The sequence below is a fragment of the Ranitomeya imitator genome, chromosome 1 (assembly GCF_032444005.1).
Source record: "Ranitomeya imitator isolate aRanImi1 chromosome 1, aRanImi1.pri, whole genome shotgun sequence".
Classification (NCBI taxonomy): Eukaryota; Metazoa; Chordata; class Amphibia; order Anura; family Dendrobatidae; genus Ranitomeya; species Ranitomeya imitator.
The window spans coordinates 1,038,280,393-1,038,294,796 of NC_091282.1; the positions used below are offsets into that span (position 1 = coordinate 1,038,280,393).

Consider the following 14,404-nt stretch of genomic DNA (forward strand, 5'->3'; position numbering starts at 1 on the left):
TATAGGTTTAACAGTCATTTGAAAGGTTTATTGTACTAGGTTTTGCTGGTAATCATGTTATCTACCTTGTAAGTTGGTTGTTCCAGCATCCACACTGTCTTTATCCACTTGTCTGGATGGGCTGCTGACTTGAGGTCGCTTCTTCTCATTCTGTGGCTCCAAAATGTCTCGATATTTAGATACCATGAGCACAGAGATGAAGTAGACTACAGCCAGAGCTAAAAACTGAGCCTGTTTGCTGTCCTCCTATTTATAGGAAACAAAAACCAAAGCGGGAACGATCATTTTCATTGATTACAATTCTTGAAACAGGTCTCGGAAAACTTGAATTTCCAGATGATAATTTAGTGGAGCAGTGACAATTTAGAGTCAGGAGGCCCCCATGTACATCAGATGGTCAGCCAGTTTCGATAACTTTCAGCTAATGTGTCACCTTCACTTTCCACCCCATGTTGGAAACATAGCTATGCTTAAGCAGTCATTGGCCAGGTACCAAATTATGAGTATACATCCATTAAAAAGGAACTTGCTAGCTGGACGTTGTTCGCTTTGTAATTGTGCCCCGTTAATTTAGGAACATTAAGCCGTTAAGTTCCTTTACCATCACTGTCTAAAACCATGTACCCATTCCTCAGTGTGTTCTGCTGTAAGCCCAACAAGTGGATCAATACGGCATGTTACAAACAGTCAGCCATATTCCCAGCCATCTCACCTCTCCGGGTGGAACAACCAACACTACGCTCACAGTTAACGCAATAGTAAAACATTCATTTGCTCACCACATCTCTGAAGACCACAGCTCTTAAGCGATTTATATCCATGTCTTGCAGAAGTCTGTCTATGTCTCGAACAGGAGACATTATTCCTGATGTAATGTCCAATGAACTCTGAAGACAAGAGAAGGTAAAACAACTTGAGCAGAAGCACTGACAGTGAAGTTATAACCATTGCAAACTGCTTAAAGGAAAACTAGTAAAACAAAAAAATAAAGCAAAATACTAGCAACATACTAAAGTTCTCCTGATTCCTTGACCAAGTTGTGCGTTACATTACAATCCACCAGTTAAAGATGCTTACACAATTTGTTAGAGACATCAAAATTTTCACTTTCTCGTCTGCTTTGCTTCATTGATTAATGCAAATCATCAATAGTTTTGGAAAGTCTAAGTGACGATCCCTCTATCGACGAGGCAGATTAGGTACGTTTTCATCAGCAATGGGGTGGATTTACTAAGCTAAAAGGCACCAGAATTTGTTGTACATAAATTGCACCACACTGATTTCTCATCATCCATCTTCAGCGGCGCACCGTTCCCCTACCGTCCACTTTCCTGCTCGTAGGGGTGAGGTGCTCCTGAAAATTGATAATTTGGACCAGCGGTTTTGGTTCAGCTCAGTGATGAAGTTAACAATGACAGCTTTGCCTCTGCACCATTAAGAGGAGCACAGGGACACTGAGGCCCGGGTACAGACAGCTTGAGAGCTAGCAAGTTCTAAGGCAAAAAAATAAAATGTGCAAGTACCTAGAAAAGAGGACACCTTTTGATACATTTTAGAGGTGGTTGGTAACCGAGGCAACAAACAGTAAGCTATAGAATTAAAACACCTCTGTTCTTGAGAACAGAATATTTTTATAAAGCGATGCATTGCAAAGTTACTTGCTTATACAAGTACTTTGCCATTTTTCCACATTTAACAAGAGGAGACATACTAACTGTTTTTGAAACTTTTTTGACAAAGTAATCAAAGAGCTGAAAAGGAATGTATATTTTTGAAAAATGGTGTGGTGTAAACTTAGTCAAGAGATGCTCCAAATTAATCAAAACAATTTTAACAGTTCTTTAACACTAGGACTACTGGTATAGTCATTTTGACTACTTGCACTTCAGTAGTTCTAGTCGGGGTCACGAGTCCAGTAGTCCTAGTGTTAATGAATTTGGCAGATTGTAGACCAGTTAAGGTACCGTCACACTAAGCGATGCTGCAGCAATACCGACAACGATCCGAATCGCTGCAGCGTCGCTGTTTGGTCGCTGGAGAGCTGTCACACAGACATCTCTCCAGCGACCAACGATGAGAAGTCCCCTGGTAACCAGGGTAACCATGTTTACCCTGGTTACCATCGTTAAAGTAAAAAAAACAACCACTACATACTTACCTACCGCTGTCTGTCCACGGCGCTGTGCTTTCCTGCACTGACTGAGCACAGCGGCCGGAAAGCAGAGCGGTGACGTCACCGCTCTGCTTTCCGGCTGCCCGGCGCTCACAGCCAGAGCAGAGAAGCCCAGCGCCGGGGACAGACAGCGGTAGGTAAGTATGTAGTGGTTGTTTTTTTTACTTTAAAGATGGTAACCAGGGTAAACATCGGGTTAAACATCGCGGCCCTGCGCTTAGTAACCCGATGTTTACCCTGGTTACCAGCGAAGACATCGCTGAATCGGCGTCACACACGCCGATTCAGCGATGTCAGCGGGAGAGCCAGCGACCAAATAAAGTTCTGGCCTTTCTGCCCCGACCAGCGATATCACAGCAGGATTCTGATCGCTGCTGCCTGTCACACTGGATGATATCGCTAGCGAGGACGCTGCAACGTCACGGATCGTTAGCGATATCGTCCAGTGTGACGGTACCTTTAGAAGAGAGGGCGGCTCTGGTGTCTACAGGCCAGATAAAATGACAAAGCACTCTCCTGCCAGCTCGTTACTGCTGATCTGAGCCGACAACAGAGAGCGCGGTCATTGTGCACATAAGCAAAAGGACTAGCACATACCCTGAAACAAGAGTCACTGATGATGCAACGCTACAGGATGGAGGCAGAGGCTGCGTCAGTGACCGCAGCCTCTGCCCACTGATGACAAGTGCACTGGGAATTCTCAAGCAAAGAGTCATCAAAAAGGAAGTGAGAAATGAGTGAAAAGCTGTTAGTGTAGTTAGGGAAGGGTAGGCATTATTAATTCAACGGTATATTAGACAATAGCTTAATTTATGGCATCAAATAGATATGGAATAAGGATGACAATTCATTTGTATTTCGGACCGACCCTTTGAAGAGCGGATCATGAGTACCAAGTCTATCATGGGAATAGGTAATAATTGTATAACTGCTGGGACCCCCACAAATAACTGGAATGGGGTTAGATAGTGAATATGAATGATGAGAGACAAATGTCCATCAAGTTCAAACGAGGGAAGGAAATGACCATGGCAAGTAGATAAAGCAGTGACGCAAAGCATGATCAAGTCCTCCCCAAAGCGAATCTTTACCTCCTAATCCAAGTGTCGATACACTGATCCAAACTTTCAGAAAAGAAAGTAACTCATTTCTAAAATAATTTATCTTATGCCCTTTAAAAAAAAAGCTTGTGCTGTGGTCAGCTGTTGATGTAGACTGTTACGTAGATTAATAATTCTAATGGGAAAGCAGGCATGTTTTTTTTTTTGTTTGTTTTTTTATTTATTTTGGAATGAACCTTTCCTTCTCCAGGTGGGGTGCGCCACTTTTCTTTGCAGAGGTTTTACATTAAACAGCATTTAACCATACTCGTTGCATGGGCCATTTATTACTAGTGAATTATATCACTCGTAAGACCTCTCCTCTCAAGACTAAGTAAATGTAATTCTTTTGGTCTTTATTTATTCCCCTTGTTAATTGTGTCTATCCTTTTTATCTTTTCTAGCTCGCCAGCATCCTTTTTGTGACCTTTGTGTTCAGTTGAGGTCACACTAATGATTTGTAAAGTGGTAGCATCACGTTCCTGTCCAGCAACTCCATACCTCTTAATACATGACAATACTCACTTGGACTGACATTTCGTGCTTTTAGGAGAGTCACTTGACGATCGGCCTAATTTTTCCGAGACATCCAAAGGGCTGAGACAGTGGCCCACACCATGCCATCGCCCGCTGTCCATCAGCCGTTGCCACCGCTATCCACATCCTCCGCATGCAGACAGAGGTGAATACATTTGGTGGACGATGGCACCTTCATCCATCAATCAGCATGTGCGACTGAGCCAACAGACGTGATGACTCACTCCATTGAATCTGACGCAACGCACAACGCAAATAAAAACGCACCAAAACGCACGCAAAAACGCTGCGTTTTGCGACGCATGCGTCGTTTTTTTGCCGAAATTTGGACGCAAGAAAAATGCAACTTGTTGCGTTTTCTTGGTCCAACGCTTGCGGCAAAAAAGATGCATGCGTCGCACAACGCAACAAACAAAAACGCATGCGTCCCCCATGTTAAATATAGGGGCGCATGACGCATGCGTCGCCGCTGCGTCGCCCGACGCAAACTAGCATAACGCTAGTGTGAACGTAGCCTAACTGTGCTGTTGGGTATGCGGCGATCGTTCTGCGGCCCCTTGCTCCTGCCCCCTCCTCCACCGGACACGATCTCCCCAGCCGCTGCAGGAATTCGGCGCTGGGGAAACCATGTGGGTCCGCTGTTTAAGTGAAGGAATATTCATTTGCTGCTCCACACTCACTGCTCGGTGGGGAAGTAGCTAATGAATATTCCTTCACTTTAAGCATCGGGACCACGTGGTTTCCCCAGCACCGGAATCCTGCAGTGGAGACATTTTCCTGCCTCCTGGGAGTGCAATCCCACTTCGCCACTACACCCTCCCCACATTACATTTGGACCATAAGACACACCCCACTCCTTCCTCCCAAATTGGGAGGAAAAAAAGTGTGTCTTATGGTCCGAAAAAACGGTAACTCAGCTTAAAGGTACCTTCACACATAACGATATTGTTAACGATATCGTTGCTATTTGTGACGTAGCAACGATATCGTTAATGAAATCGTTATGTGTGACAGCGACCAACGATCAGGCCCCTGCTGGGAGATCGTTGGTCGCTGAATAAAGTCCAGAACTTTATTTCGTCGCTGGACTCCCTGGAGACATCGCTGGATCGGCGTGTGTGACACCGATCCAGCGATGTCTTCACTGGTAACCAGGGTAAACATCGGGTAACTAAGCGCAGGGCCGCGCTTAGTAACCCGATGTTTACCCTGGTTACCATGCTAAAAGTAAAAAAAAACAAACAGTACATACTTACCTACAGCTGTCTGTCCTCCAGCGCTGCGCTCTGCACTCCTCCTGTACTGGCTGTGAGCCGGAAAGCAGAGCGGTGACGTCACCGCTCTGCTTTCCGGCTCACAGACAGTACAGGAGGAGAGCAGAGAAGCAGAGCGCAGCGCTGGAGGACAGACAGCTGTAGGTAAGTATGTACTGTTTGTTTGTTTTTTACTTTTAGCATGGTAACCAGGGTAAACATCGGGTTACTAAGCGCGGCCCTGCGCTTAGTTACCCGATGTTTACCCTGGTTACCGGCATCGTTGGTCGCTGGAGAGCGGTCTGTGTGACAGCTCTCCAGCGACCAAACAGCGACGCTGCAGCGATTCGGATCGTTGTCGGTATCGCTGCAGCGTCGCTAAATGTGAAGGGGCCTTAAGAATAACATTTAGGAAGAATTACGACACTATCTTAGATTTTGTTCACAAAGATCAAATATGTGACTATTGCTCCAGCACCCTTATCGAAGAAGGTAATCCTTGAATAAAACGAGGACCATGTCTCTACTGTACTTCCATAGGCTTGGACGATGGAACTGGACACATTTTCTCCAAAATTGTAAGAATCAAATATTCTAAATTATACAGATCCCAAACATACTCATGTGCCTTGAATCTTTGCCATGAAAGCTGGCTGCTCAGAATTGGTCACAATTCTTCCCCAGTAGCACACAGAACAAGTTTTCTTACAGAAGGTTTTAAGGCTACAAGGTTCTGTGATGAACGATTTCTCAGCGCGCACACACAGTCCTTCTCTTCGATAAATTAATGAGTAACACACAGTATTACAGCATGTTTTGCACACGGATTACCTTTGCAGCAGACTTCGCTGTTCCCACCAGGCCATGAATTGCCTTCTGGTTTTTCATATTTTCTCCTGTGGATTTTAATTGCAAGTGATGCTGACACTCCAGACAATTCCTAACTGCAACAGCACAGACTTAAAAAAAAAAAAAAAAAGACAAGATTACAGTCACTGTGACCAATATTTGACAAAATTAACCCTCCATTCAAAATGAAAATAGTGAAGAGTTAAAGTCTCACATACAACATATGGGGTAAGGTAGGTGAGTGGCTTAAGTGGACATCCTATCCATCTATGCTCTCCAATGTTATCGCATATGGGCTGAATGTAATAACAGTTCATAAAGTCAAGTTACCAGTAGAGGGAGCCGAGGAGCTTACTGAATACTGATCCCATTGAAAGCATTAATAAAGCGCTCACTAAAAGGTAGAATATGCAGTGTGTGAGTTACAGGCATCTTAGAATGAAAAAAAACTTTAAATGTGCAGAATAATGGGGAAATAGAAAAGATACATTTTATTCTGCAATGAAATGCACACTTTAGCACAATTGAATTTAAGAGGTTTTCAAATTTTAGAAAACCAAATGATTCCCATCATACCACAAGAAAATCGGATAGTACCTACACTTCCTTGGGTCTAGCACCAGCTCTCCGCCAAACATCAGAGCTTAGAGATTTAACTGCAGCAGTGATGTCATGACTACAGGTCACATTACTGCTGCAGCCAATCACTGAGCTTGCCTGCGGTAGACATTCGAGCCTCTGACATCAGCGATTGGCTGCAGCAGTAATATTAACCGTCCATGTTATGTCACTGCTGCAGCAAAAGCACTGAGATCTAAGCGGCCGCGGCGGTACACTGCTGGACCTGTAAAGGGCGAGTACTGTCCAATTGTATTGCTTTACATGACAGGCTATGTTTGTGGTCAACTTTTCTAAAAGTGGACATTCCCTTTAAAATGTCTTTGCATGCTTATTAACCGTGACTCACCTAATCTGAGACACTGACGTAACACTCCCCCGGACGACATGTTCTTCTCAGCTTCAATGTCAGTAAAGCTCAAAGAACTTGCAAAAATGAGAACATCCACTAGGCTAATCGCTCTCTGCAGGAACGTTACCGATGCCTCTATCGACAGACCTTGGGTTGGTTCAATAGTTTCTAGCTCATGCTGAAATAAAAATACATTTTCCACACATTTTATATTGATCAAAGTGATCAAATATTGAGAATCAATTTCTACTAGAAAGTACTATATAAGAAACTCCAACAAATAAGGTAAGACTACATATAAATGGGTCCTCACTTTGGACTAGTCTTTTAAATTACTTAGTTGCTTACCTAATAGTGACAACTGGTCATTTGGGATTAAAGGGAATCTGTCACCTAATTTTGGCCCTAAAAGCTTCAGCCACCGGCATCAGGGGCTTATCTATAGCATTCTGTAATGCTGTAGATAAGCCCCTGATGTAACATGAAACGTAAGAAAAACAAGTTAGATTATGCTCACCTGGGGGGGTGGTCCGTTTCGATGGGCATCGCAGGTCCGGGTCCGGCATCTCCCATCTTTACGCGATGACGTCCTCTTCCTTGCTGCTGTCGCGGCTCCTGCGCAGGCTTAATTCTCTGCCCTGTTGAGGGCAGAGCAAAGTACTGCAGTGCACAGGCACCGGGAAAGGTCAGAGAGGCCCGGAGCCTGCGCACTGCAGTACTTTGCTCTGCCCTCAACATGGCAGATCAGTACGCCTGCGCCGCCGCCGCAACAGAAGGAAGGAGGATGACGACATAGTATGAAGATGGAAGACGATGGACCCGGACCTGAGACACCCATCGGACCGGACCGCCCCTGGATGAGTATAATCCATCTTGTTTTTCTCCTCTTTCAGGTTACATTAGGGGCTTACCTACAGCATTACAGAATGCTGTAGATAAGCCCCCAATGGCGGTGGCCGAAGCTTATAGGGCCAAAATTAGGTGATAGATTCCCTTTAAGGATATGTTTCCTTCCCTTTATGGGGAGTACAGGTAAAGACACACATGGCGGTGCTGAAGATCTCACCGCAATTCCAAATCCACTACACATGTAAGGGGTGAAATCTACAAGAAATGACCACTGCATTTCCACAACATAATGAGAATGCTGCTCATTTAGAAATCTGCTGGATGCATTTTTTCATGAATAATTTTACACGTGACGTTTTCAAAACCCTAACCAAATGTCCTGCACTTTAATTTACTGTGGATTTGAGGTGCAGAATCTGCCATGTGTCCCCAAGACCTAGAACAGCCGACCCTGAAATCACTGGCCCATGCTCCAACATGAGACCCCCACCTTGCAGAGGCTTACTGCTCGCTCTGGTAACACCAATGAGAAATGCTCTGGTTTAAAGAGGCGATGACAATGAAGGGATCACCTCCTGTTAACTCCATACAATATGGAGAATGGGGCCACCATATAACTATGTAGTTTACCACAGCTCAATACGGTTAACCTATAACTAGACCTATACAAATACATAGTGACATCACTAGTGGATAAAGGATAAGTAGCGTACACTGTAAAACTTGGAACATGCTTTATGACACATTAAGAAAAGCAGAAAGTAAATTAAAAAAATAATAGAGTTGACTGATACAGAAACTTGGTCCTCAGGGTTTGTAGTGTGTGGTATTGTGATGCTCTTCGCTACGAAATATCACGCGCTATTACCACGCGGTCTTACATTCAGGAACCAATAACCTATTTCCATAAATCAGGATTGGGAATCTTCCACACAATCTCAGCTCCACAAGATTGCACGGCATCATCTTCCTACTGTACAGATCACCACCTAGTGGCAAAACCTTGGACCTCGGTCTGATAAAGGTCCATATGTAGAACCGAAGCGTTAACTATAAGGATTGCCAAATAACACTTGTTTTCTTTCGCTACAACATCCTGAGTGCCAAGTTTCCCCGTCACATGATTCACGGGTTGGAATCCTCATCTCATAACCACGAGTGCCGTATACTCTCTTCGATACAGAGTTGACGGTCATGAGGACTTCTTGAATAGCTCAAAACAGAAATAACTGCATTCAGATTTATGATGGAGCTACAGTAATTGGCACAAAACACTCAGAAGGTAAGCAACTCGAAAGACCTCTACATGACGACTAAAGCTCTTACAGCACAACTAGCCCTTCACAAAGAGAAATGGCGAGTGCTCACCGTGGCAGATGTTGCTGCAGACAGTAACGGCAGTATACCACCACACGCCATTATCATGTTGTCCGTGATCTGAGAAATGAGGTGGATTGTGTTGTGCACAAAAATGACATTGTCGCTGCTGTTCACAAAATCCATGATAGTCTTTGTAGAGTGGCTGCGGCAGGAAAATGAAATAAGACACTTGAATACAGTGATATCACATATAAGGTGTATTGCATTATAAATTATTAGCTTTGACAAACATTTAGCCTAATAGTGGTCGCTACAACAGAGGAGTTCATTTTCCCAAAATCTAGAACTCGCCACTTTATATTTCATAATACCTTTCAATAATTCACCATCTTTCACAGTCTACCAATGGCTTGCCTCATCTACACACTAAACATTATTGTCACAATAAGGCCCCCCATACACGTTGAGTTAGTGCAGGGGTGGGCAATTAATTTTCCCGAGGGGCCACATGAGACCATGACTATTGTAGAGGGCCGAACCAATATGCTGAAATTAATTTGGCTCAATATTAATATCAACATACTAACATTAATATTAATTATATCACTTAATATTGAGCAGCATTAAGTATGCTGACATCCCCCTATAAACCATTTGAACCCGAACACCACCCACACAGCGTCCCCATGGCCGCCAGAGGAGACAACGAGCGGGCGGGCAAGCGGAGACAACGAGCGGGCGGGCAAGCAGAGACAACGAGCGAGCCGGCAAGCAGAGACAATGAGCAAGCGGGCAAGCAGAGACAACGAGCGAGCAAGCGGAGACAACGAGCGAGCGGGCAAGCAGAGACAACGAGCAAGCGGGCAAGCAGAGACAACGAGCGAGCGGGCAAGCAGAGACAACGAGCGAGCGGGCAAGCAGAGACAACGAGCGAGCGGGCAAGCAGAGACAACGAGCGAGCGGGCAAGCAGAGACAACGAGCGAGCGGGCAAGCAGAGACAACGAGCAAGCGGGCAAGCAGAGACAACGAGCGGGCAAGCAGAGACAACGAGCGAGCGAGCGGGCAAGCAGAGACAACGAGCGAGCGGGCAAGCAGAGACAACGAGCGAGCGAGCGGGCAAGCAGAGACAACGAGCGAGCGGGCAAGCAGAGACAACGAGCGAGCGAGCGGGCAAGCAGAGACAACGAGCGAGCGAGCGAGCAAGCAGGGACAACGAGCAAGCGGGCAAGCAGAGACAACGAGCGAGCAAGCAGAGACAACGAGCAAGCAGGCAAGCAGAGACAACGAGCGAGCGGGCAAGCAGAGACAACGAGCGAGCGGGCAAGCAGAGACAACGAGCGAGCGGGCAAGCAGAGACAACGAGCGAGCGGGCAAGCAGAGACAACGAGCGAGCGGGCAAGCAGAGACAACGAGCGAGCGGGCAAGCAGAGACAACGAGCGAGCGGGCAAGCAGAGACAACGAGCGAGCGAGCGGGCAAGCAGAGACAACGAGCGAGCGAGCGGGCAAGCAGAGACAACGAGCGAGCGGGCAAGCAGAGACAACGAGCGAGCGGGCAAGCAGAGACAACGAGCGGGCAAGCAGAGACAACGAGCGAGCGAGCGGGCAAGCAGAGACAACGAGCGAGCGGGCAAGCAGAGACAACGAGCGAGCGAGCGGGCAAGCAGAGACAACGAGCGAGCGGGCAAGCAGAGACAACGAGCGAGCGGGCAAGCAGAGACAACGAGCGAGCGAGCGAGCAAGCAGGGACAACGAGCAAGCGGGCAAGCAGAGACAACGAGCGAGCAAGCAGAGACAACGAGCAAGCAGGCAAGCAGAGACAACGAGCGAGCGGGCAAGCAGAGACAACGAGCGAGCGGGCAAGCAGAGACAACGAGCGAGCGGGCAAGCAGAGACAACGAGCGAGCGGGCAAGCAGAGACAACGAGCGAGCGGGCAAGCAGAGACAACGAGCGAGCGGGCAAGCAGAGACAACGAGCGAGCGAGCGGGCAAGCAGAGACAACGAGCGAGCGAGCGGGCAAGCAGAGACAACGAGCGAGCGGGCAAGCAGAGACAACGAGCGAGCGGGCAAGCAGAGACAACGAGCGAGCGGGCAAGCAGAGACAACGAGCGAGCGGGCAAGCAGAGACAACGAGCGAGCGGGCAAGCAGAGACAACGAGCGAGCGGGCAAGCAGAGACAACGAGCGAGCGAGCGGGCAAGCAGAGACAACGAGCGAGCGGGCAAGCAGAGACAACGAGCGAGCGAGCGGGCAAGCAGAGACAACGAGCGAGCGGGCAAGCAGTGACAACGAGCGAGCGAGCGAGCAAGCAGAGACAACGAGCAAGCGGGCAAGCAGAGACAACGAGCGAGCGGGCAAGCAGAGACAACGAGCGAGCGAGCAGGCAAGCAGAGACAACGAGCGAGCGAGCGAGCAAGCAGAGACAACGAGCAAGCGGGCAAGCAGAGACAACGAGCGAGCAAGCAGAGACAACGAGCAAGCAGGCAAGCAGAGACAACGAGCGAGCGGGCAAGCAGAGACAACGAGCGAGCGGGCAAGCAGAGACAACGAGCGAGCGGGCAAGCAGAGACAACGAGCGAGCGAGCGGGCAAGCAGAGACAACGAGCGAGCGAGCGGGCAAGCAGAGACAACGAGCGAGCGGGCAAGCAGAGACAACGAGCGAGCGAGCGGGCAAGCAGAGACAACGAGCGAGCGGGCAAGCAGAGACAACGAGCGAGCGAGCGGGCAAGCAGAGACAACGAGCGAGCGGGCAAGCAGAGACAACGAGCGAGCGAGCGGGCAAGCAGAGACAACGAGCGAGCGAGCGAGCAAGCAGGGACAACGAGCAAGCGGGCAAGCAGAGACAACGAGCGAGCAAGCAGAGACAACGAGCAAGCAGGCAAGCAGAGACAACGAGCGAGCGGGCAAGCAGAGACAACGAGCGAGCGGGCAAGCAGAGACAACGAGCGAGCGGGCAAGCAGAGACAACGAGCGAGCGGGCAAGCAGAGACAACGAGCGAGCGGGCAAGCAGAGACAACGAGCGAGCGGGCAAGCAGAGACAACGAGCGAGCGAGCGGGCAAGCAGAGACAACGAGCGAGCGAGCGGGCAAGCAGAGACAACGAGCGAGCGGGCAAGCAGAGACAACGAGCGAGCGGGCAAGCAGAGACAACGAGCGAGCGGGCAAGCAGAGACAACGAGCGAGCGGGCAAGCAGAGACAACGAGCGAGCGGGCAAGCAGAGACAACGAGCGAGCGGGCAAGCAGAGACAACGAGCGAGCGAGCGGGCAAGCAGAGACAACGAGCGAGCGGGCAAGCAGAGACAACGAGCGAGCGAGCGGGCAAGCAGAGACAACGAGCGAGCGGGCAAGCAGTGACAACGAGCGAGCGAGCGAGCAAGCAGAGACAACGAGCAAGCGGGCAAGCAGAGACAACGAGCGAGCGGGCAAGCAGAGACAACGAGCGAGCGAGCAGGCAAGCAGAGACAACGAGCGAGCGAGCGAGCAAGCAGAGACAACGAGCAAGCGGGCAAGCAGAGACAACGAGCGAGCAAGCAGAGACAACGAGCAAGCAGGCAAGCAGAGACAACGAGCGAGCGGGCAAGCAGAGACAACGAGCGAGCGGGCAAGCAGAGACAACGAGCGAGCGGGCAAGCAGAGACAACGAGCGAGCGAGCGGGCAAGCAGAGACAACGAGCGAGCGAGCGGGCAAGCAGAGACAACGAGCGAGCGGGCAAGCAGAGACAACGAGCGAGCGAGCGGGCAAGCAGAGACAACGAGCGAGCGAGCGGGCAAGCAGAGATAACGAGCGAGCGAGCGGGCAAGCAGAGACAACGAGCGAGCGGGCAAGCAGAGACAACGAGCGAGCGAGCAAGCAGAGACAACGAGCGAGCGAGCGAGCAAGCAGAGACAACGAGCAAGCGGGCAAGCAGAGACAACGAGCGAGCGGGCAAGCAGAGACAACGAGCGAGCGGGCAAGCAGAGACAACGAGCGAGCGGGCAAGCAGAGACAACGAGCGAGCGGGCAAGCAGAGACAACGAGCGAGCGGGCAAGCAGAGACAACGAGCAAGCGGGCAAGCAGAGACAACGAGCGAGCGAGCGGGCAAGCAGAGACAACGAGCGAGCGGGCAGAGACAACGAGCGAGCGGGCAAGCAGAGACAACGAGCGAGCGGGCAAGCAGAGACAATGAGCGAGCGAGCGGGCAAGCAGAGACAGCGAGCGAGCGGGCAAGCAGAGACAACGAGCGAGCGAGCGAGCAAGCAGAGACAACGAGCAAGCGGGCAAGCAGAGACAACGAGCGAGCGAGCGGGCAAGCAGAGACAACGAGCAAGCAGGCAAGCAGAGACAACGAGCGAGCGAGCGGGCAAGCAGAGACAACGAGCGAGCGAGCGGGCAAGCAGACAACGAGCGAGCGGGCAAGCAGAGACAACGAGCGAGCGAGCGGGCAAGCAGAGACAACGAGCGAGCGAGCGGGCAAGCAGAGACAACGAGCGAGCGAGCGGGCAAGCAGAGACAACGAGCGAGCGAGCGGGCAAGCAGAGACAACGAGCGAGCGAGCGGGCAAGCAGAGACAACGAGCGAGCGGGCAAGCAGAGACAACGAGCGAGCGGGCAAGCAGAGACAACGAGCGAGCGAGCGGGCAAGCAGAGACAACGAGCGAGCGAGCGGGCAAGCAGAGACAACGAGCGAGCGAGCGGGCAAGCAGAGACAACGAGCGAGCGAGCAAGCAGAGACAACGAGCAAGCAGGCAAGCAGAGACAACGAGCAAGCAGGCAAGCAGAGACAACGAGCAAGCAGGCAAGCAGAGACAACGAGCGAGCGGGCAAGCAGAGACAACGAGCGAGCAAGCAGAGACAACGAGCGAGCGGGCAAGCAGAGACAACGAGCGAGCGGGCAAGCAGAGACAACGAGCGAGCGGGCAAGCAGAGACAACGAGCGAGCGGGCAAGCAGAGACAACGAGCGAGCGGGCAAGCAGAGACAACGAGCGAGCGGGCAAGCAGAGACAACGAGCGAGCGGGCAAGCAGAGACAACGAGCGAGCGGGCAAGCAGAGACAACGAGCGAGCGGGCAAGCAGAGACAACGCGAGCGGGCAAGCAGAGACAACGCGAGCGGGCAAGCAGAGACAACGCGAGCGGGCAGAGACAACGCGGGCAGGCAAGCAGAGACAACGAGCAAGCGTGCGGGCCTGCACGGTGCGGCCTGGGTGCAAGCAGAGACAGCGAGAGAGTGTGTACGATGTGGCCCGGGGGCAACGTTTTCAGCCCCTCAGTTGGTTTGGTCCACGGCCTGGACTGGAACAGCCAGAAGGCTGGATGTGGCTACGGGCCACACTATGCCCAGGTCTGAGTTAGTGTCATCCAAACGGACAATTTT

The 14,404-nt window shown here is 50.2% G+C and overlaps 1 protein-coding gene across 1 annotated transcript in view; it reads right to left on the minus strand.

Annotated features, from left to right (window-relative positions):
- LRBA (LPS responsive beige-like anchor protein) overlaps positions 1-14,404 on the minus strand; it is an 825,317-nt gene that overhangs the window by 703,054 nt on the left and 107,859 nt on the right. The window contains exons 24-28 of the mRNA XM_069744053.1: positions 9,100-9,253; positions 6,880-7,060; positions 5,895-6,022; positions 780-887; positions 66-246 (exon numbers count right to left, since the gene is read on the minus strand). Of these exons, the coding sequence (XP_069600154.1) occupies positions 66-246; positions 780-887; positions 5,895-6,022; positions 6,880-7,060; positions 9,100-9,253 (752 nt within the window). The remainder of the gene's footprint in view (positions 1-65; positions 247-779; positions 888-5,894; positions 6,023-6,879; positions 7,061-9,099; positions 9,254-14,404) is intronic.